This window comes from Serinus canaria, chromosome 12 (assembly GCF_022539315.1).
Source record: "Serinus canaria isolate serCan28SL12 chromosome 12, serCan2020, whole genome shotgun sequence".
Taxonomy (NCBI): domain Eukaryota; kingdom Metazoa; phylum Chordata; class Aves; order Passeriformes; family Fringillidae; genus Serinus; species Serinus canaria.
The window spans coordinates 11,540,767-11,564,690 of NC_066326.1; the positions used below are offsets into that span (position 1 = coordinate 11,540,767).

Here is a 23,924-nt window from a genome sequence, read left to right on the forward strand (position 1 = left end):
CTATTTAGAAGACACCAAAGAACAGATTTGTGCCTGTGTGTCCCCATGTTCATTTCTGAAAGCACCAAGGTTTCTTCGGCCCTTTCCGCCTCCCCTCAGCGCAAGGCGCGGTGTTCATTGGAAGCTCGCGGGGGAGGCAGGTCCCTGCCCACCCCTCCCGTCTGTGAGGGCTCCGGCGGTCCCACAAACATTTATTCACCACCAAGACGCAGCCGTGCGCGGCCTCGGCGCCCCGACATGGCGGGCGGGCCCCGCGGTCACGTGGGCGGCGCGCGGTGACGCCGGGCCCCGTGAGCGGAAGTTGTCGGGGAGGCGGAAGCGAGCGCGGGAGGCGGCGGGGCCCATTAAAGCCGACGAGGCGGGCGGGGGGCGCAGCGATCGGGTTTGGGCCGCGGCGGCAGTACCAGGTGAGCCCGGCGGCGCTGCGCGCTGCCTGCGGGGATGCGGGGGGGGCGGCCGCGCCCCGGGCCGGGGGAGCCGCTCGCGGCCCCTCCCCGGCACCGGGGGGCCCGCGGCGGAGGCGGCGCCGTCTCGGTGCTCCCGGCCGGCTTTGCACCGGGCCCGGCTCGTTTGCCCGCCCCGAGGCGGGCTCAGGCGGCCGCGCTGTCGGCGCCGAGCTCCCCGGAGCCGGGCCCGGCGCTGGCTCGGGACAATACGGAGGGGTCTCCCCAGGCCGGGGCTCCTCCCCGAGGGCCTTTCCCAGGATGCGCGTTTGGCCGGGCCTTTGTGGAGCCTGCTTTGCGGAGTGGCCCGAGCGGTGCCTCCCGGGCAGGGAGCGCTTTGTCTGTGGCCTGTGGAGCTGCTGTAGCTCCCTGCGAAGCCCGAAGAGGCTTCGGGGCGGCCGAAGAAGGGCCGGGGCTGTGGGCGGGCGCTAGGTCGGGACGGTGAAACGCTGCTCGGGGTCGGTGGGGAGAGCTGGTAACGTGAACCGGCAGCCCCGGGAGTAATTAAACTGACCAGAGAGGTGGCCGAGGAGACTGGCAGTTATTGCGAAAGTAGCTGTCGGTGTGTGTAAAGCCTGAGTCAGTTCTAAGAACTATTAGAGTGGATGTTAGAAGTGCTTTTGTCTGTGAGTGTATAATAAGGTAAATTAAGTGATAAATGCGTTATTAGTTTCCATATATATAGGGACTAATAAATATGGAAATGCCTGATGGTTGTACTTAAGACAATTGCACTCCCTTTAAATAGAGGGCTTATTTTAGAAGCAAAAACGGCTGGCTTCATCTGAAGTAGGATAGGTAACCTCAGCATCAAAATGTGTGTCTCACCTAGCACTCTAGGCCTTTTGTTCTCAAAGCTGGAAGTTTCAGCATTATCTCCTGGAAAACTCCAAATGTTTGCTGATAAGCAGGGCTGTTGTGGTGTGTATGAGGTTTTTATATGTAAACTGAGAACACATGACAGAATGAAATCGTCGTCCCCGTCCCGTCCCCACCCCCCCCATCCCCCCCCAGCTGTAAGCAAGCTGTTCTTTGTTTGACACTTGCCAGCATGGAACCTTCAAAGCTTTCAGTACTTGTCACTGGCTAGCCAGCTCTGTCCTATGCTTAACAGTCTGTGTATACAAATGGGTATTAGGTTTGGGGAAGTGGAGATTCTCTTTTTAGGGGAATGGTGTATAAGTAGCTGTGCCATGGTGTTTGCCTGGCTGTGACTTGAAGGCTGTGGTGGTACCAATGGCATGTGAGTAGTAGCTGCAGCCTGGCTATGGTTCCAGTAGAACCAGGCTGCTGGAGTCAGTGTACCCTGCTCTCTCAGGAGCTGAATTTGAGGTTAAAGTGGGTGGAGTAATTTGAATATTCCTTGTTAAATAATCAAGGCTTGATTTAAGTTGCTGTACTTACTCAGGAAGAACAAGTATACTTTTCTTTCCCCCTCTCTCTTGTGACTCCCAACAGCTGACTGAACACATGACTTGCCCTCCATGCACTAATGAGTGGACCCACCATGCCTGCCTGGCCTGAGTCCTCAGAAGTAAAGCAACTCTAATACTGTTAACTTTCAAGCACTGCCTTGTTTGTTTGTTTGTTTGGGGGTGTGTGTTTGTTTTGGATTTTTTTCTTTACTCTTTGTGCTGTTATATTAATACCCTATGTCTGGTGTAGAAAAGCTGTTATGGGGCTAATCTGACCCCTCAATAAGGAAAACTTCTGAAATCTCATGGCAGTTTCTAGCTCTCCCAACCTGTAGTGTGATGTATAACTGATAAGGTGGAAGGGAGTAGCTGTGTTTAATGTTCTTCTTCCCTTTGGTGTCCTGCAGTGCTCCCTGTCCTCTAACTCCAATACCCTGATAATAGCTCAGCATGGAATCACAGAATATTCCAAGTTGGAAGGGGCACACAAGGATCATAGAAGTTCAGTTCCTGGTCCTGTACAGGACACTCCCACATGTGCCTGAGAGTGTTCAAGTGCTCTTGAGCTCTGGTAGGCTTGGGGCCATGGCCACTTCCCTGGGGAGCCTGTTCCAGTGCCCAGCCACCCTTTGGGTGCAGAACTTTGTAGCCAGCCTAAACCTGCTTTGACAAAGCTTCACGCTGTTTTCTTGATCCTGTCACTGGTCACCAGAGTGAAGAGGTGGGAAACAGAACTCTCTGAGTTGTACCTTCAGGGTGACAAGTTAACAATTCAAATAACTGTGTTGCAGGGTCTGCACTACAGGCATCCTGGCCCTCCTGTCGAAGCCAGGGAATCCAACTCTTTGAGTAGCACAGCCATGTTAGAACATTGATAAGTCCTCAGCTGAAAGTGTAAAATGAACAATCTCTGCTTTGAAGTGACGTGGGAAAGATATGACTTTGCTTAGTTTGCTAATCAAAATGAAAGCTTGTGAGCAGGAGGGTTACCAGATTTATTTTCTGCAGCACCTTCTTAAAGCTCGTGTTTTAAGATACTTGTGTTGGAAGGTTGTGAGAATTACCTGTTGGAGCAAATCTCTGGCAAAGCTTGTCCTTAAGGAAACATGACAATTACCATCAAACCATCTGTGCAAAACTATAAATAGCTCTGTCTCTAACATGTATAGGATTTTGGTCTGACTTCTGTGTGAAAATGAGACTACTTTATGCAGAACTTAACATTTGGCTGTAAACAAAATTGGCTGTGCTTGGTTAGAGTGTGTTTTTAAATGCTGCATTGTGAGAGAAAGTTTGCATGTACCTGGCTCAAGAATAAGGGCTCTGCAATAGGGCACTTGGGTGTTTGCATTCTCTGAAACTCTTGGGTGATGTGGGCTCACAGGTACTTATTGTTGCATGTCCCTGCCTTCAGAATACAGCAATTTTGTTAGTAACTGAAGTAAATTGAACCAAGTACAGGACCCTCACCTTGCATGTTGTCAGTGTTTCCTTATGTCTTCTGGGCTTCTCCGTGGCTGTGACCTGACCTTTGAAGTCTCTGTTACTGGGCCCTAGTGGACCTAAGATTCCCTTGCAGAGCTGTAGAGTAATTGAAAGATTGTTACCTCTACAGAAGAGAGTCCAGCTAAGACCTTACCTAAATGCTGAACTTGGTTGGACATTAGCATGTGCTGCTTGTCTGGCAGCAGTCTTGCATCCTTCAGATGCTGAAGTACTTCATTCTTGCACAGCATTGTCTTGATAATTGCAATTTAATTGCCTCATGATTTAGAGTTGAGTTGGCTTCCCTCTGCAGCTTCTTAAAATGATCTTTTGTAGTTGCTGTGTAACAGTCTGCCTTCAGATATAGCTGTGACCAGAGATTGTGAGGATAAAAGTGTCTCTCTCTGCAGCATCAATCCAAACACGAGCTGTGTATCTCAAAACTGAATTAGATATAGATAATTAATTGAATGACAGTAGTTGATACACCATGCTTATTAGTGCAGTGAGGAGCTTGATTAAAGGTCCCATTTCTCTTTAAATGCACCTTGAATAAAGCTTGCAAATGAGTGTCCAAGGTCAGGAGCTACACAAGTGCAGCTCAGAAATAGCAGGCGCTGAAGGGATACCCCTGTGTCACTTGGTTCCCCTCTGGCTCCTGGTGTGTTTGTGGCTTTTGCTCTCTGTTGGTAGGGATGGGGAGGGATGCAGCTCTGGAGCCCAACGTGCTGTGCTGCTGCATTTTGTGCTGGCGGAGATCTGCCCTGGTGATGTCATCGCTGCTGCGAGCGCTGCTCCTGCTCCTTCTCTCCGGTGCCAGCAACCAGTGCTCTGCCTGTGGGGGAAGCTTTGTCAACACTGCTGCTGCTCCCTCATGGTCAGTGACCCTGAGAAGGGAAGCAAGCTCATCAAGGCCACTGAAGTGTGTTGATTTGCAGCTTATCTCCAGTAGCCTTGACTTCTCTTGCCAGGAAACCTGTTATTGAGGCCATAGCTGTCTTCATGGGGCAGTGAACCCTCAGGACAGGCTGCACTGCCTTTGAGATGGGATTGAGGTGTAAACCTGTGGTACAGATTTTTCTCTGTATGATTTAAAGGCACTTGATACAGTGAGTGATTTGCCCTTTCTTCTGCATAACCACTTAAAATGACAATTTAAGGTGACTAATCATGTCTAATTGTACTTGCAAGAGTTTCAGAAATTGTTAATGAAATTAAATGTCAATTAAAAAACTCAGTATTTTTCTTGAGTCTGCCCTATATACTGTAACTGGTCATTTGAGAGAAAAGGTGGACTAGTGAAGTGGTAGACAAAAGTGGAGGCTGGTAACTGAAGCTGTCTTAAGAGCCAACCTGCCTGAAGTACTTGGACCTTGGTTACTGGGCTGCCAGTTTATCTAACAAGTCAGTGCTGAGCCCTTGAACTCTTTCCAGCTGGAAGCAGAATCCTCTTCAAAGTAACCTGTCTGGTGCTTGTCTCCCTCAAGTGGGCTGAGTCACTCGGCTCCCAGACATGGATAATGATATCTGGAGTCCAAACTGGCACAGTGGTGACATTGTCTCGAGTGTGAGCAGTGGAAGGGTTTTAGCTGAGACATGCCTGGGCCTGAACCTTTTCCCCGCCTAACAAGATGCCATTTGCCCACTGGGTTCTCTTAACCTCACCATGCAAGTGAGGCTTTTATTGGACCTTTGTGGAGCTTCATCAAGAGAGCTGGTGAAGTGGTAAAGTACTGATGCAGGATCTCTGCAAGAGGTATGAGGGTATGAAGTATGAGTGTGAAACTGAGTCTCCACAGTACAAATTCCTTGTTAGTCACTGATTCAGCTGTCATGGCAAGCTAGTGTTGCACTCCCATCCTGGTACTGAAATACTTGTCCTTCCTGCTTTGCAAACCACATTAGCATGGTGTTGAGTGTGTGTAGGATCAAGAGTTCTGTTTGCAGATCAAGGTGTAGTTCTTAGATTACAACCTGTCCCTAGAAAAAGCTTCCTCTCTAGAAGACTCATTACCTCAACAGGACCTCCTGGCAGGAGGAGTAATGCTTTTGCCATTAGTGTTGATCTGGTGCTTCCCTACGTCTGTTAGTAGGATCTCCCATCAGTATTTGTCCTTTCTCCCCTATCAAGCTTCTTATGCTGTAGGAAACACAATATTCACTCTCAGATCTGAGTATCAGGTGTAAGTTGCAGCCTCTGGCAGACCTCCTAAGGGCTGTCATTTGACTTGGTCAAAGTCTCCCTTCAGTCTCTTGTTTCCTGCCCAGCCTCTAGGAACTCTGGCAGCCAGGAGTGGATAAACAAGGCTTGTTTACCACTGACAAGGTCTGAGATCTGTGTTTTGCTTACCACTGCAAAAATTATCTGTGTTTCTGAAACTGAAAGCATCACAGGAATCTGTGAAAACTTAAACTGTAGTCAAAACTAGAAATTGATCTGAGGACTTAAAAATGCTGTCAGATATGGTAAAAATCTAGCAACTCAACTGTTTGTCAGTGGCCTGGCTAACTTAGAATATTTTGAATTGGACAGCCTTATCTTCTGGACACATAGATTAAAACTCAGCTGCCTCTGACAGTGTGCTTGTTTTATAGAAAGCAATAAGGGAGTTGTCACTCAGGGTAGGGCCTGATGTGAGAACTGTGCTGGGCTCTTGATATTCATGTCAGGGTTACTAAAACTGTTGGGTGGCTCCGCTAGCTGGGTGCTGTGTGCCCAAAGGCCAGCTAACACCACTGTATAAACTGGGCTGTGTGAGCACCATAGCTGTGTTCCACTTAGTCCAAGACTTATTTTACTGATTGGAAAGCTGTCCACCAAGAGGCCCTGGTGGTAGAGGCATCATGGAAGCTGTGCTGGTGTAGCTGCAGTGCTGTGCGTAGGCAAGGCCCTTAGTCAAGACACATGGCTTGTTGCCTAGTGTCTCCCAGCAGCCAGCTATGTGCTCAACTCTCCTCCCACATCCTGAGATTGTCTCCCCCAGGGCAGAATAGGGGAAGTTAAGCTTGCTTTGATAAAGGGGGAGGGGTGTTAAAGCAAGCATGCCTTTTCTTGTAACAGCTTTATCCTTGGGGAAAATCTGCTGGGAACTACCTGAAATCCTGTAGGATTCAACAGGGGAACTTCCTCTTACTGGAAGGTAGGGGCACAGCAAGACTGATTCTTGAATGACATGACATTCTTGACATGGTTTGAGCCTTCAAGAGAAGGTAAAAGAAGATCTTGGGACACTTGCTATCAGTCTCTTAAGGTATGTGTGCCCAATCCTGAGAGGATATTTTGTTGTGTAAAGGACCATTTAGCTGCTGGAGGAATCAGTGGACTAAAACTTCATGACTGGAAAGATCCAGCTTTCAGTGAAGCTTCTGGGTTTGGCTTTCTTGTTAAGATGTCTTCCTATAACAGGAGACTTCCACTTCAGCAGCCCTAGCTTGCTTTCTGGGAATCCTGCTCTTGTTAGTGTGTAGCATTAGCTTCAAAGGGATCTTTGTGGGCTCCTCTCCTACCACAGCTGCAGTCTCCCATACCTACTACCGTCTATGGAGGTGATTGGAATCATCCTCAGGTTGTGGAGGAGCAAAGTGATCCACCCAAGGTGGCTGCCCAGCATAGCTGCATCCCTGGGGACATTTTCTTCATTCCCTTCCTTCCATTGCTTTGCCTCAGTGTGATTGTCACCTGGAAGGTCCTACAGGTGCTCCTGTGATCTTAGGCTTAGCAGCAGCCTGGGTGGTGTTGTACTGTTCCTGTAGACAGTAAGAAATGTCCTCCAGACCTTTCCCATTGCTCCTAAGCACACCGTTGGTCTGCTTGAACATGGAGAAACATATGCTGTGGTACTGTAAGCAAATGCATTTTCATGCTTGTTCTGCTCCCACTTGCAAACCATGTAGTCAGATCAGCATGATGCCTCCTCACGAGAAGGTGGCTGTTGTGATGTCTAAACCAGTAGAAATCAGAGATCAGTTTTTGGCATTAGGAGTGGAGTCTAGTCCTGTGTAGTTTGGACTTTTTAGGGTAGAGTCATAATTAATTATGGTAGCTTTACAGTCAAAAACTTGTTCAGTTCCATGGCTAGTATTTAAACTTTGTGCAACATAGAACAACTCTCATCTGGAGAAATGCCAGGAGATGTAACAGGCCTGTGAATCAGTGAGGCTTGGACTGAAGAGCCTGGCTTTGAGAACTTGGGCTTTGAGCCTAACTGATCATATGCATCAATGCCTCTCAGGAATGCAGTGCTCTCCACATCTCAGCCCTAAGGGAGCCACAGCTGAGCTGAGATCTCAAGCAGGGCAGACCCCTTCTCATGTGCAAGTCCTGCAATGTCTGTGCAGACATAGCTCCTACCAGTGGCATTGCTTCTGCATCCCTGTGTTGTCTGCACTCTGGGAAGCTGGATGTTGGCATGTCTCCTTCCAGTGAGCTCTGAGTCCTTGCCCACATAAGTGATGTGTGATAGAGCCTCCAGCTCTATCACACATTGAGGGGATGTCTGAGGCTAGCTAAAACCTTACTACCACAGATAGGAGTGTCTAACCCAGCACTGGTTCTGGAGCATCCTTGATCACACCAGGAATCTGTTATGCTCAAAACTATTCCAAAGTTTCTGTTTCCCAGCCAGGTTTTCTGCCTGTTTCTCCAAGCTGCATGTTGCCCCATCATTCTCTTCCTTTAGCACCAAACTGTCTTAAGAGAATGTTACCCATGAACAGGACACAGCAGAATATTTTTGTAGGCCTGGTGTCAGCTCCATCTGGGAGCTACTTCAGACCGTGTTCATTGGCTTTTAGCACCTTGTTACACTGGTTTGGTGCCTGTGTTGAAGCAGACCCTGAAAAGAACTTGAAGCCATGCGGTTGTGCTGCTGTTGCTGCTGGTTCCTAAGCTTCGCTCAGTTCTAGAGCAGCTGCTCCAGCACTGGAAGCTGTAACTCTGCCCTCAAAAGGAGGTGGGAACTTACTGCAGACAGATATAGTCTAAAAAGCTTATTCCTCTGGGATACTGAACCATGTTCTAAGATTCAGTTTTGATCTGAGCCATGTCAGTGTGCTAGCAGGCATCTAAAGCTCCAGGCTGTTCGTCAAGAAGGTGAAGCTTTTGTCATAGGACTCTCAGATGAGGGTGGGATATACTGGACAGTGTATTTACACTGACAGCTTGCAATATAATGTTTTACACAAGGTATCAAAAATTAAGTTGTAGCTGAGGCTTTCAGCTCCATGAACAGAGGTAATTTCTGCCTCACAGGGCTGTCTGGGAAAGGTACCAACTGGACAGAAGCCTGCTCTTGGTGGAGCAGCTCAGCTGCCTGCTGAGCTGCTCCTCTTGAGGAGGGAATGAGGAGCTGTGCTTGAGCTTTTGGCTGTGTACCAGCAAGAGGGAATATATTGGTTAGAACAGCAACATAAACGTGTTGGGAAGAAGGAGGTGGAAATCAGTTTTTAGATGCTACTGTAGAACAGCAGCTAGAGTGTACCCTTCAGTGAAGCTGTCACAAAAATATCTTGCCAGGTGCTTTTGGTGTGGGCTCTGCTTGAGCTGACTTTTGCTTCATGGTGCATCTGCAAGGCCTGAAGGCACCTCTGATTGTATGGACTGTAGAGCCCGTTGCCCTCAAAAACAACCTATTTACAGGGAGCAGTTCTTGCAAGTTGTCAGCCCAAATTACAAGATGTTCCTGATTTCCTTTTTAGACACAGCACGTGTCCACACTAAATGTGAGGCTTTTCTCTATGGTATTTTCCAGTGAGCTGGGGAAGCTGAACTCCTGATAGTCCTGTCATGGGAGTGGGAGAGAGTACTGTCCTGCCTGTGCAGCCTTTTTCAGTACAAGACCCCACCTGCTATTATAACTTCCTATGCCTCTGCAGTAGTGCTCACTGTGAGGATGCTGAATATACATTCCACCTGTAGAGCACCCAGGTTTGGTAAGGAAAATAGGCTCTGTAGCAGTCAAAAACAAAGCCAGCTGTATTTCTAGTTTCTTCCTTGAAGGCAGCTTGGCATCTCTTAAGCCACGTTGATATGAAATTAATAGCCCCTGCTGATTGTCTTCTGACTACTGCTGTGCTTTTGCCCAGCTGAAAAGACAGGACTTGTTGTATCAGTCTTGGGAGAACGTAAGTGTCGTGTTTAGTGTTGGTATCTGTTGGTCTCAGATTTGTGTTGAACTCTTCAGGCAGTCACTTTGTATTGGTTGACACTTTCTTAGCAATATCTGTCTGACTAGCCAGTGGGAGCCAAGCTGCTGTTAAATTGTAAGTGGTAAAGCTTGTTCTGTCCCATCTGGGGCTCTGCTGCAGATGGAGTTTGAGGCTTCAATACAAAGGGTGTCTGGACTGCTCGGACACTGGAACCAGGAACTGTGACTCTGGTTAACTAATGGCAATATTGGGCTATGCCCTTCCTCAGGATGAAGCCTTGGTTTTTCAGAGTAGCTGAAAAATTGGAGCAAATTCAGGTATCTACTCAAATGTTTTAAGTAAAGCATTGCAAGGTGCAGTGTGACCATGGGGGAAGTGGTATGTGCCAGACTGTTTGGTGTGCTTGGGCCTCTAAAAACAGGATAAACATTCAGTGGCCATCTCATTTCAGTGGCTGAAGATCTAAGCAGACATAAGCCCTTGAGATGCCAAATGTGCTAGGGAACTTGATACTTTTGAGAGGGAACTGGTTCAGTCTGACTGAGCTGGTCCTGAATAATATTTCTAGCTTCAGTTTCCTTGAAGAAAAGCTGAACCTAGTGAGGGAGGAGGGAGGGAATAAAAATAGCTCTCTGTAGTACAGAGACATCCATGCAAGAGAACAGTGAGTAGAGGTGCTGTTTCTGTGTCAGAAGTGCAGTTGGCTGCATTTTGGGACACGCTTCCCACATTTCAGGACAGAAGGTTCTTCCAGAGCACAAGGGTAGCTCTTGTCTGGTCACTGGGGTGAGCATGCTGCTGTGTGTGGTAGCCCCCAGTGGACACCTGATCTGTCCACATCAGCTTGTTCATGGTGGGGTATTTTTGCTAAAGGTCCTGTGATATAGTGGGAAAGTGGAAGCTCTACTTATCAGCCATGGCACCCAGAACAGAGCTGCAGTGATTCAGGTTCAAGTGCACCTTTTTGTGGGATGTCTGCTGGGAAAGGGAGCAAAACTAGGCATCCATAACTCTGAGTCTAGCTGTGCTCAATGCCTTCTGCCCTACCACTTTGTGCCTGGTTGGTGTGGTGTTAAATAACCCTGGCAGAGGACACAAGGGTGAGATGTGCTGTCCAGCATCCTCGCTTGATTGCTGAGAAGGTGCAGGTGGCAGGCTGGTAGCTGTAGTAACAGGGAGCTCCTGGTCAAATATTCCAGCCTCTATAGACATGTTAGGGTTGTGATTCCAGCTGTTCAATAGCAAAGCTGAAACAGTAAAGACTGCTCAGCAGCTTCAAAACTGGTATGGGGACGCTGCTGCTTAGGGAGCCTTGTCTTCCAAGGAGGTGAGATTCCCCTAGGGCTGGATGCTTTCACACTGAAACAGTCCATGAGCTATTTAGAATATTCCTTTTGCAAGGCCTGCTTCTGTTAAAGCATAGCTAATGTGAGGTCTGGTGAGCCATCAATGCAAACTGCTACTGTTCCTTGCTTGTACCAACCCAATTAATATTAAAATGCCTACATTGTGACTTGACACGTGAACATCCCTAAGGAATTTGTAACCCTCCATTTCTGCTTTGAGTTAAAGCAGCTGTCTTAATATAGCAAGGGAAAGGACAGTTGTAATGTGCTCTGAAGCAACAAGGGAAACCTAATTAGACGTGGTATAGGCTTTATTTGCTCTTGCATCTGAGCTCTAGTGCTATGAAGCTTCATAGGATGGGTTTGGCTCTTCCTTTCAGATTAGCTAAACCAGTGATGCTTACAGTGTTAGCAGTTTTCCCTTGCTACTCCTGCAGGTGAGCGTTAAAGGTAATAACAGTATTTGGGACAGAGTGTGCTATACCAGCTTAATTTCTTGAGGGTCAGCATATCATTAATGGCTTGTTTGCTTAGAGGATAGGCATTAAAAATGGAGTGGAATGCTTCCTCTCCTGTATTAGAGACAGCTGTGTCATTTCTTTGGCACCGTTAAGCCAGGAGGAGGAATGATTCTGATGACCAGCTCTTGGCTGATCTGGTGGCTCCTGAGCAGGGCTGGCTGGGTGTGCAGCTCTAGGCTGTGTTCTGAGCAGTCATGCAGATGACCTCGCTCAAAAAGATTTCACATAGTGTGAAACAGAGCTGAGTGTAGGATCAAAACTTAGCAAACAAGTTTTTCTTTGTGATACCTCTGAAAAAGGAAGTGTTTGTTCACAAGTGCTCCCAGGACTGGACAGAAGCCCCATTTGAGCTCTCACACTGCCATATGAAGGGTGTGTGCCTCAACAGGGTGCTGCTCTGGAGTAATTGTGTCAAATACCATAAGGCAAGACAAGCTGCATTCTATAATGCAAAATAGTCTTAGTGCTGAGTCACTGGGACCCCTGCCTGTCTCAACTCAACCATTTTCTACAGGACCCAAGGATGTGTTTCCTTGTTGTACTGGGAAAGGAATAACTCTGAAGTGTGGTTCTGTTTATACCTGCAATAGAAGATTATTAAAGGGGGCTTGGCCTGTCAGCTGACTGGGCTTCAAGGCAGTATCAGTCAAGCCTGGTAGAACAAGGGTGTGAGACTGGGCAGTGTCCACTGCTGGTCCCTGCCAGGACTGCAGTTCCTCACTGTCCCACGGCCCACACCAAATACAAAGCTGCAGCAGCTCTTCCTGTGCTATGGCTCACATCCGTTGCATCACCTGGGATGGAAGCTGAGTGTCTCACCTGCCCAGTGTTGATGGGGCAGTGGCAGCCATTCACACTGCTGGGTAGCCTGTCAGCTATGACAAGAAGGCAGTGTCAGCTCTGACTCAGCCTGACTTCCTATGTCTGCAGGTGGCTGCTCAGCTGAGTTACTTCTAAGGTAATGAATCTTGACAGAGCAGTTTTCCCTCCCCTCATAGTGGAACTTCAGGCTATATTGAACTTGGGAGATAAGCATGCAGTGTGATTTTGTGTTGCAATTTAGGGCTCTGCAAATCCCTCCCTAAGCACAAGAGCTAATGCCAGCTTGTCCAAAGCTGCTTCGAATACCAGGAGGCAGTGAGCTGCCACAGCAAGTGATATTGGAAACACTCTGAGGAAAATAGAAGCAGTTCCCAGAAACATACTGGGTTCTGGCACAGCCACTTCTGGGTGAGTTGTTTTCCTCTGTCCTGAGGAAATCAGGTGACTTGCACTGGACCTGAACCTATGCAGATGTTTTTTCATGACAGTTCAGTGTACACAGCTGTCTTAAGGCTATTTTAAAGCTCTGTTCACTTGCTTCCTGCTCCATCTGGGCTGCTTTTGCTCCACAAGTCTCTGGCTTGGCTGGCAGAAGTGTCACTTGTTATGTGCTTTGTGAACACAGGAGGTGCAGGCTTGAAGGGGCTTCTGTGGTCTGTTCTACCGATGGCTATAGGGGAGACAAGCTGTGGTCTGTGCATCTTGCCAAGAGCAGAAGCAGAGCTCAGTGTTGGTGCTGTTGACAACTTTCAGCTGGCTCTGTCTCGGTGAGCATAGCTGGGCTGCCAGTTGGATCAGTGAACAATGCAGTCCACTGGAAAAGAGAGGTGTTGACACTTGGAGAAACTGTCCTCCACATGCTCTCTGGCATTTGCTAACACCCATCTACGGGTGGCATCAGCCCTGTGGGTGACTTGTCACTGCTGCTCACTGCACAGCCCCTGGCTGTTATCTCCTCAGCACTGACTCCTGTTTAGGTGTATCTCAAGGATCTCATGAGGTTATCCAGGAAAAAAACCCAGAAGGGCCAAAGCCCAACTAGAATTTAATCGGACTACTGCTGTAAAAGATAATAAAAAGTGTTTTTATACATTAGCAACAGAAGAGAGCTGTCCTTTATCAGATGTGGAGGGAAACAGTGATAAAGGATGAGGAAGAGGCCTCCTACATGACTTAGATACACACTCAAGACTCAGTGGCTTTGTGGGTGGGTACTGAGGGAACTGGTGGAAGTGCTTCCTGAGCCCCTTTCAATCCAGCAGTCATGGCTCCCTGGGGAGGTGCCAGTGGACTGAAAGTTAGCAAATGAAGTGTCCATCTACAAGAAGGGTCAGAATCAGAAGGAGATCTGTGGAAGGCCTGTTAGTCTGACCCTAGTGTCAGAGAAAGTTATGGAGCAGGTATCTTGAATGCCACCGTGCAACATGTACAGGACACCAGGGATCAGACCCAGTGAGTATGGGTTTAGGAAGGGCAGGTCCTGCTTGCCCAGCCTTGTCTCCTATGGCAAAGTACCCTGCTTAGTGTATCAGTGACAGGTTGTGGATGTGGTCTGTCTGGATTTTAGTACAGCCTTTGACACTGTTGCCCACAGCATTCTCCTGAAGAAGTAGGCTGCTCATGGCTTGGACAGGTGCACTGTTTGCTGGGTAAAAAACTGGCTGGATGGCTGTGCTCAGGGGGTGGTGGGGAATGGAGTTACATCCAGCTGGCAGCTGGTCACCAGTGCTGTTCCCATGGGATCAGTGCTAGGGCCAGTCTTGTTTAATGTCTTTATCAATGCTCTGGGTGAGGGCATAGAGGGCACCCTAAGTACATTTGCAGAGGACTCCAAGTTAGGTGGGAGTGTTGATCTGCTGGAGGGCAGCAGGGCTCTGCAGAGGGATCTGGTCAGGCTGGATCCATGGGCCAAGGCCAGTGGTATGAGGTTCAGCAAGGTAAAGATAGATCCTGCCTTTGGGTCACAACCCCCAAAGGCTGGGGGCAGAGTAGCCAGAAAGCTGCCTGGCAGGAAAAGGTCTGGGGGTGCTGGCTGGCAGCAGCTAAACATGAGCCCAGGTGGCCAAGAAGGCCGGTGGCAGCCTGGCTGTATCAGCAATAGTGTGGCCAGCAGGACCAGGGCAGTGATTGTCTCCCTGTGCTGGGCACTGTTGAGGCCACAGCTCCAATCCTGGGTTCAGTTTGGGCCCCTCACTACACAAAGGCATTGAGGGGCTGGAGTGTGTCCAGAGAAGGGCAAGGGAGCTGGGGAAGGGGCTGGAGCACAAACCTCCGTGGGACTGGCTGGGGTGTTTAGCCTGGAGAAAAGGAGTCTCGGGGGAGCTTATGGATCTACACTTAAGAGGGAAGATATAGCTCGGTTGGGCTCTTCTCCCATGTAACAAGTGACAAGATAAGGAAACAGCCTCAAGCTATACCTAGATACCTTATACCTAGATATTTCCTTAATACCCAATCTAAACCTATAGGTTTAGATTGGGTATTAAGGAAAATTTCTTCACCAAAAGCACTGTCAGACCAGAATGGGCTGCCTAGGTCAGTGGTGGAATCGCCATCCCCAGAGGTGTCTAAAAGCCATGTAGTTGTAGAACTGAGAGACATGACTTAGTGGTGGTTTGGCAGTGCTGGGCTGATGGTTGGACCCATTAGATGATCCTAGAGGCCTTTCCCAACTTAAACAACCCTGTGAAGTGGGTACAGTCCAAAAAGGTGTAGCTGTAGGTGCATCACTACAGTGACTCTAGGGGTGCTCCTTCACCTCTGCAGCATCCACTGACAGCAAAAGCTAAAGCTCTTCATGTCTTCTAACCCTCAAAGCCTGAGATGATTAAGATCTTTTGCAGTTGGACTGCATCTAGTGAGAGGCTTTTACAACTCGAGGCCTCCTGTAGTAGTGGGGTGAAATGGGTGTAGTTATCTAGCACCTTAGGCTGTTGTGTATCCCAGGAAGCACATAAGGATCAAGCTGCTTAAAGACATAAATCCCTGTTGTAGAAGCAAAGGCCTCCTTAGCTGTGAAAATCAGGAATAGCTCCTGAAGAGTAGGAGTTGTGTGCTGTAATGAGTGTGGTATAGCAGGATGGGAATCTTCGGGTCAGCAAGTCCATACATAGGGGCTTAATACCAAGGCCTGTACAGCTATAGCCATCTTGTGGCTCCTCTTGCTGTACTGAACCTGCAGGGCTCCTTCAGGGAAGCCAAGTCCTTGTGTTGTGGAGCAGGTCAGTACCAAAACAGGGTCTGTGATCTGATCCAGCACATAAGAGTGGCTGGCCCACCCCCTCCCCAGAGGTGTGGAGAAGGGCCTCAGGGTAGGAAGGGTGTGCTCAGCCACTGGACAGAGCCTGTACTTGCTCTCACCATGCTAAAGAATATCCAGAAGTGTATTCAGGCTTGCTGCAGCTGATGAACTTCTAGCTGCCTCACTGGTCTGACGGAGACTTGGGAGCAGATGAGTGTGGAACTCTGAAGCTCAGCTCTCTTCCTGCCTATGAAGTTTTTCAGCTGCAGGATGCAACTGAACAAACAAGTCATCATCTGATGGAGTAGATGACCATCAGTGGGCTGAATGTTGAGGTTTGTCCCTGTAAACTTATTACACCAAAACTGAGGTGGCATAGTCAGCTTCCTGTGCCCTCAGAGAAGCCACAGTCTGATAGCAGTTTGCTTTGTAATTCAGCTGCCCCGTGTGGCTGTTGCAGCTGCTTCAACCACAGCATGTCCTTGGGATTTGGTTCTTTCACAAAGCACAGCTGCTGGAGAAAGCTACCACCTCTCCAAGCTCATGACGGAGGAAATGCTTCTTTTTTTTTTTTTTTTTTTCCCTTATTTTTTGCTGGGAAACTACTGAACAGCACAAAAAAAGCTTGAGTGTGGTATTAGAATATTAGACACATACCTGCTTACCCCTCACATTGTGGCATGTGTAAGAATTATTAGTCTGTGTTGGGAGCTGGTATGATTTACTGCACTGCTTTGAGTCAAGGGAGATGGCCTGGGCTAGTATATCTCCCAAATGGCCTGGAAATGGGATCCAGAAGGGTCTTGGTACAGTAAATGACAAGTGCTCAGCTCATCTACCTCTTGGTATTAAATTGCCACTACTGGTCTGGCATGGCCCAGCCTGTGCAGTGGGCAGACACATGGGCAATGCTGAGTCTTGAGTTGGAGTCTGGTTTCAGGAGTGCTGGGCCCTGCCTGTCCCTGGCTCCTTGCTGGGACTCAGGTTTCTCAGACTCCAAACTTGCTGCTTACTTTCTTGAGGAATGACATACTAACAGTTTGTGATGGGATTGTTTTTCCTTTCTAGTGTGAAAGATGACTTCTAGGAAGAAAGTGTTACTGAAAGTCATCATCCTTGGAGACTCTGGGTAAGTGGAAGAGCCTTTAAGATGCTAATCTGTATCTGGCTAGAGTAGTGCTCTTGACTGTTGGGAGCCTGGATGCACTGTAAGAAATCAGCAGTGCTGGGAGGAGAGATTTTACAGCCCATGATAGCTGTGTTACCTCAGGTCTGAGAACTCTTCACTGCCCTCTGTCTTGAATGTGTCCCTGCAGTTTAGTATCTTGAGGTCCTGCCACAATATTAAATGGGGAAAATGTGGTGGGTAGGCCACTGGAATAGCAGAGTGGAATAACCTTCTGCAAGGAGGACCCGTGCTGTTGGAATGAGTGTTTCATTTAAAAAATAAAATAAAACCCCCCAAACCACTAGTAAGCATTCTTAGGTGACTTCCTAAAGCTCTCTGTCAGAGGCATAGTCTGTAGTGAGCCATCTGCTTTGCTTCTCTGGGCTAGCTGGAGCACACCCCTTGGAGTGAAAGGCTTTGCTCTGTGCTCTCAGCAAGAGTCTGCTCTGCTGTCACAGGTTACTTGCTGTGCAGGCTGTAACCTGATTCCCATGACATAAGGTTTATTTATACTGCTGTCCCCAGCAAGCTGTTATTCTGGGAGTGTTTCTCAGCCACACAGAGGGCATGTGAGCCTCTAAGCTTGCTCTCTGGGGAGGATCTCCACCTCTGGGTGCTTAGCAGATGTGTTTGTGAGCTGTTGCCATTGAGATTGTCTGGTTTTCCACCTCCTCCTTCTGCAGAGGCTGAAGATTACTGTTTATGATGGGTTTCTCTGAAGCACTTCATCTTCCAAAACTGCCTTCATGGCCATAATGTGATGTCTGTTCCTTACCAAGGATCAGATTAGTGATGGGGAAGTGAGGTTTCTCAGGATGTAATCCTTTGCATCCTTGGGTAGCTAATGCTCTTACTCAGCTGGTGCCTCAGCATCTCTTCATGTGCAGGTCCTTACTAGCAGAGATAGGTGCTTTTTCCCTGGTTGAAAAGCCAGGAGGTTATGGGCAGTGAAGGGCACTGGAATGTTCTCTTCAGGGTGGTTAACTCAAACATTGTTGTAGAAGCAGCCTACCAAGCCTTTCTCTTTTGTCTTCCTGTGCAGGGTGGGAAAGACATCGCTCATGAACCAGTATGTGAACAAGAAATTCAGTAACCAGTACAAGGCTACGATAGGTGCAGACTTCCTGACAAAAGAGGTGATGGTGGATGACAGGCTAGTGACAATGCAGGTAAGGAGGGACTCTGCTGCCTGCTGCAAGTGGTGGCATCACCCCACTTGTGTGGAAGCATCTGCTCTGGTGTAGCCCAGACTGTACTGGGTGTGAGTCTTGTTTGCACTGAACTTCTGTTAGAAATAAGTGCTTCTGGGCTTTTCTTCAAATTTTTGCATGGGCTGAACAAGGGAATCCAAAGATTAATCTGGGTTCAGGTAACAGTAGTGTTGCTAGGTCCTGTTTAAAAAACTGGATTTGGTACTGTCAGTAAACTAGGTCTTATTAGAAAGATTCACTTCCCTGTGTTCAAGAACTGGAAAGGACTCCCTAGGTCAACCATTTGTGTCATCCCAAGTCCTATGGGTGTAGTGTTAACCTGCCAGCCTGCTTATGTCTCTGGTATCTGCAGCTTTCATCTCTCCATGGTGAAACTGACTGCAAGGCAGCAAAAGCCGCAGCTATCAGAGGTGTGTTTGGACTCTGCTGGTATCCAGGTGCATCCAAGCACCGCAGGCAGGTCACCTGCTGACCCTAATACCCAAGTCCTGCTAGTCCAGGACAAGGATATGTCCCTGGCTGAGGCTGAACACAAAAAGGGTCAACTATCTTTAGAAGGTGTTTCTGGCTCTTGATGCTTAGTGCCTTCAGAAATCCCTAAGCCTGCAGGTGCTGCTGTCTGCTTTGCTGGGGACTATATATGCCTGGTGGGGAGTTTTGGAATGAATGCCCTAATTGCAGACTGACTGTGTCAGAGTAGAACTGGCTTATCTGCCCTGTCTTTTGCTCCAGATATGGGATACAGCAGGCCAAGAACGATTTCAGTCTCTGGGAGTTGCCTTCTACAGGGGAGCAGATTGTTGTGTGCTGGTATTCGATGTCACGGCTCCCAACACGTTCAAAACCCTAGACAGCTGGAGGGATGAATTCCTCATTCAGGCCAGTCCAAGGGATCCTGAGAATTTTCCTTTTGTTGTGCTGGGAAACAAGATTGACCTAGAAAACAGACAAGTGAGTACTGGGACTTACTAACCTCCTCTTAAGAAACTGCTGGAGTGGGAGACCTTGTAGAAATACGGGAGGGTTACCTGAGAAACGGGAGTGGGAGGTGCCTGAGAGGGGCTCAGATGTTGTCTGCCACCAGAGAAGGGTTTCTCCTGCCTGGAGAGGTCAGGCCCCCGTGCACAGCATGCTCCTGCCCACTGGTGGAAGGATTGCAGCAGCTTCCCGGGAAGGGAGGTGCAAGGAGAGGAGCTGCTTCTCCTCCCCCAGATGTGCTGAGCAGCTCCTGTGGGAGCAAGCCAGTGCTCTGTGGTCTCATTGCCCTTGGGCAGGGTCCTCCTTGCCCTGAGGTTGGGTATGTCAGGTGATGGGGAGGTGTTCTGTTTCAAGGCTGTGGCTTTGATGAGGTCAGAGCTGCTCAGGTTGGATGTGAGGGATCTCTGGCCTCGCCCTGAAAATGAAACCCCTCCCTGCATAGCAGAAGGTAATGATGCTGTTCTCTGTCCACCCAGGTCACCACAAAACGGGCACAAGCCTGGTGCTACAGTAAAAACAACATCCCCTACTTTGAAACCAGTGCCAAGGAGGCCATTAACGTGGAACAGGCTTTCCAGACGATTGCACGAAATGCACTTAAACAGGTAGGGAGGGGGCCAGTGTACAGCCCTGCCCCAGGCTCACCCCCAGCCTGCCCCAGCTCCTTGCATGCTGGAGCTGTCTGCAGAGCTGTGGCATTAACTCCTCCTTCTCTCCCACTAGGAAACCGAAGTGGAACTTTACAATGAATTCCCTGAACCCATCAAACTAGACAAGACTGACCGAGCGAAGGCTTCTGCGGAGAGCTGCAGCTGCTGAGGGGAGTGGGAGGGGTTGAGCACAGTCCTTCACAAACAAATATCACACTTAGGCCTTCAAACACACAGCCCCTCTTCTGTGTTTAAAATGAAATTACAAAAAAAAAAAAAAAATTGCATCTCCAGCTGCCAAAATCCACCCATCTCTCATGAGCATCTGAGTCCTGTGCTTCAGAGCTCAGGTCCCCACACCATCCACATCACACTTCATGGTAACAGACCTTTCTCTTAGTTTAAAATGGAAACTGTTATGTATGTTTGGAACTGAATCTAATTCCAGGTGTCCAATGGAGAGAAACTGTTTACAGGTAATCTGTGTAACAAGTTACATACATTTTTAACTGTCTCGTGTTTTCCCCTGTGAAGGCTGCAATTGGAAAGGCTGATTACCCATAGTTCATTGCAAGCTCAGCACTCAGTCAGACTAGGTTGAGTTTTGTATGTATCTCTGTTAATGCTTGTTACTTTTAACTAATCAGATCTTTTTACAGTATCCATGTATTATGTAATGCTTCTTTAGGAAAAATCTTATAGTACATGTTAATATATGCAACCAATTAAAAATGTATAAATTAGTGTAAAATTCCTGAATTACATGTTCAAGTACTGAAACACAGGTTGTGTAGAAAGTGAGGAGGACACTTGTGACCTGCGGCGTGCTAGCAACACAGAGTCCAGATAGAGGCAGTATTCTGTACAGTAGAGATGAACTATGTAAGCCTTCTTGTTTTGAGGCCAAAAAGGCTTCATCTTCTGGAAAAATCTGTCTGGCTTCCTTGTATCTAAATTCTCAGATTTGCATAACAGCATTGATATGCACACTGGATTATTGGATTTAAAATTAAATACAGCTATGAAATGACCTCATTTGTTCACCTCCCCTACTGCTTAACTCCTGACATCCTGGAGCGAGCACGAGGAGCCAGAGCTGAGGTGTGCCTGTGGCTCTTTGTGCTGTGGAAGGAGCTCCCACTTGGGGTGTGGTAGCTGTTTCTTGATGAATGACCTGGACTATGAATCTTCCCTTCTTCTTACTGACTGCTAATCTGGATTTTTGGTATGGAAAACTTGGCAATCTAGTCCCTTTCCTCTCTTCCTTTCTTCCTGGTATTTGTTCTTGCATTTGTAGCTTGCTTAAATGGAGCCCTTCTACCTGTTTTCCAGAGGTCTACATTCTAGTACGTAGGCTGAGCTCTTATGTAAAGAAACAAACATGATGCCAATAAACTTAACAAGAACAAACCTCCTTGTTTACTCCTGTTTCTGGCTCTTTTTTTCCTCCACTAACATGCTTTCTTTCCTCTGTCTAGTCACCATTCCAGCAAGCCAATGCCTGCTAACTGAAGGACATTTGTGCTCCTTACTGTAAAGTTTATTCCTTGCAGCTTGGTTTTTGAGAGAGGGGTGAGCCAGCCCTGCTTGCTTGGCTGGGGCACTGCTAGAGAGTTACCCCTCTGCTTCTCTGGAATCTGCTTGCAGAGGCAGGAATGATGCTGGATCAGATCCCTGAGTGAGCGCAGCCCTGTTCTGGACAGTCTCTCTGTTTTGGGACAGGCTGTTAAAGCTCTTGCTGCCCTCTCTTGGAGGGGTTGTGTGAGCAGAGCAGGCTCAGCCCTTCCTGCTCACCAGCAAGGCTGGCCTGGGGCTCATTGGAGTGAGTTGAAGGCCTTTCTGTGCTCTAGCCTAGTCAAAGTAAAGCCTTTAATTTCTAAATGCTGCCTGTGACCCTCTGCTTGCACTCACCAAGGCTGAGCTGATGACTGTACCCAAAAGAAGATGGAAAACAAGAGTTTAGTGAAATGAGGGCAGTTATTTCAAGAGCTTTCTAACAGTTTTTGTGCTCCATATCCTATTTTATTGTGCTGTCCTATCGTACTTTTCTCACTTGACTGAGCTTTTGCTGTCCACATCAATCTCAAATAACTGCACTAGCAATGTGTCCTGGTGGGACCACTTTTCTGTCTGCATGCTTTTTGAAAGACTTGGACCTTCTGCTCATCTTCATTTAAAGTGTTGCTCTGCACTTGTTTTCTGTGGACACAGCTGGAATTTGGAGAAAGCCAAACTGGGGGAGGGGGGAACAATAACCCTGACATCCTTGGGGAAAGGATGAACTTTGCAGCCCTCTGCCTGGTCTTGAGTGGTGGAGCTGAGGCTGCAAGGGCTGTGGCTGAGCCCTCAAGCGACCCTGTGTTTAATGTCTTTCCAGTCAGCTAAACTACCAATAACCCAAGGCAGAGGGGGGGTGCTCCAGATGAGGCAGGACAGCTGTGGGGCTCCTTGCCACAGGATGTTATGGATCCTTAAGGGGAGGATTCCATTTGCCACCTACATATCAATGTTTTTACAGGTGGGAAGAGGCACAAGTGTACAAAAACCAGTACAGAAGGCAAGGAGCATGGGAACTGGTGCCCTGCTGTTACACTCAGGGGTGGTGGTGTCACAGATGGGGACGGACTGGTGTTCTGCATGAATCACTGTCATCACTGTGATCTGGAGAAGCCAGATGGATTTACTGTCACTGCAGGGAACACACACACACACTTAAAACCACTGCCTGCACCATTGGAGTCTTATGGCTTTTACTTTTCTGATGACTTCTGTTGCTGCTGCAGTGACAGAGGGTGCAAGGGTGACTTGTTGCTGGGCGAATCCCAGAGGAAACCCGGCCCTGGCGCATGGAGGCAGCTGAGCTCAGGCGTGGCTTTCCTCTTTGCCCAAGTCCTGGCAGGGCAGGAGGAAGAGACCCAGAGAAGGAGCCTGGCTGGACGAGGGGTGGGAAAAGCTACAGCCAGCCCAGGATAGAAGTGGGTGAAGCTGAGCGAGGCGGCGGCAGGGCGGAGTGGGCAGAGCAGGCAGGTGCGGGGCCTGGCAGCGGCGGCTGCTCCCAGCAGGGCTGGAACGGCTCGAAGGCAGCTGTGTTGTGCGATGTGCACACATGAGAGCTGGGCAATCACACAACCACATCTGTGCTGCAGGGGCTGCGGGGGGAGAGCAGTGCCAAAGGCATTCCAGGCCGGCGCTGGCACGGGGAGGGCGGCACGGAGCTGCGGAGCCTGGGGCGGGAGCGCTCCCGCACGCCTTGGCAGCGGCACCTGGCCGGGCTCTGGGGCTGGACCTGCCCGGAGCCCCAGCAGGAGCCCTCCAGCCAGCCGCAGCGGGCTCGGTGCCAGCCCCGTCCCTGCACAGCTGGAGCCCCAAACGGCTGCACCGCCCCAGCCCCAGGTGTGCGGGCCCGCAGGGAAATGTGTGATACAAACACACAAACATGCTCGGGTTCCTATAGGGACACCAAAGGGTTTTAGGCAAACATGAGTGTGTTTGCTGTTTGCACACCCAAACACTTTACACCAGCAGGAATGTGTGTGTCTATTCATTGACCAGGACACATCTCTTGGAGAGCAAAACCGCAGGGGAAGCAGGAGAGCACAAAGGACAGACACGGAGTTGTGAGTGTGAGTTGCTGTGTTACACAGGCAAATCTCCCAAGGCTCAGACAGCACGAGTCATTACAGGTTTCTGTTTGAGACACGTGTGGTCGCAGTCTTACCCTATATACTCAGAAAAGGACAAAAAATATCCCACACATAGATATGGCTACACCCACATATACTTTATTTATGTATTTATATAAGAAAATTTAAATATTAATTGCATGGATATGCACAAATACAAAGGTGTGTATGTCTGTGTATCAGTTACTGCCCCCATACATGGAGAGACAGAGATGATCACACTCATCATTCAGACACATTTTAAATTATTTTATACATATATGCTTGTATTTTTATGGGTGTGGGTTTTTTCTCTTTGTCCACACACAGAGATTTTTCTTACTATTTATACACTTCTCTGTGTCTATTTTATATATACATACATACATATATTTATATATAAATTTTTTTAATATACTTGTCTATTACTTCTTTATTACTGTCTGGTCTTTATATAAAAGGTCATTTAGATGCAGCTCTGTAAGTGTAGTTCAGCTATTTTTATATTTCTTTGAGAAAGAGAGGAGGGGGAGGGAGGCAGAGAAAGAAAATGAGATACAGACACATAAATAAATATCTAATTAAATTGGATGTAGAGGTGGATATGGGAACATTTGTGTATGAGTTGGGAGGGGGAATGACTGGCTCCCTCGTGCTTGCTCCATATACACATGCATGCAGACAGAATATATGTCTGATCAATACATGCACACACCCACACTGTATATGCATCCCAGATATTACATATGGGGGCAGAAGAGAGGGTGGGAGACACCACAGCCTCACACCCACACACAGATACCCCACATGCATTTTTACAGGGGGAGGGATGTGA

At 48.3% G+C, this 23,924-nt stretch overlaps 1 protein-coding gene across 1 annotated transcript; it reads left to right on the plus strand.

Annotated features, from left to right (window-relative positions):
- Positions 1-261: 261 nt before the first annotated feature.
- On the plus strand, positions 262-20,457 carry RAB7A (RAB7A, member RAS oncogene family). The gene is made up of 6 exons (XM_030227958.2): positions 262-407; positions 16,489-16,549; positions 17,631-17,757; positions 18,532-18,750; positions 19,254-19,382; positions 19,501-20,457. Exons 2-6 carry the CDS (start codon positions 16,497-16,499, stop codon positions 19,594-19,596), a joined length of 624 nt encoding a protein of 207 aa, XP_030083818.1. The 5' UTR covers positions 262-407; positions 16,489-16,496; the 3' UTR covers positions 19,597-20,457.
- The last annotated feature ends 3,467 nt before the right edge of the window (positions 20,458-23,924 follow it).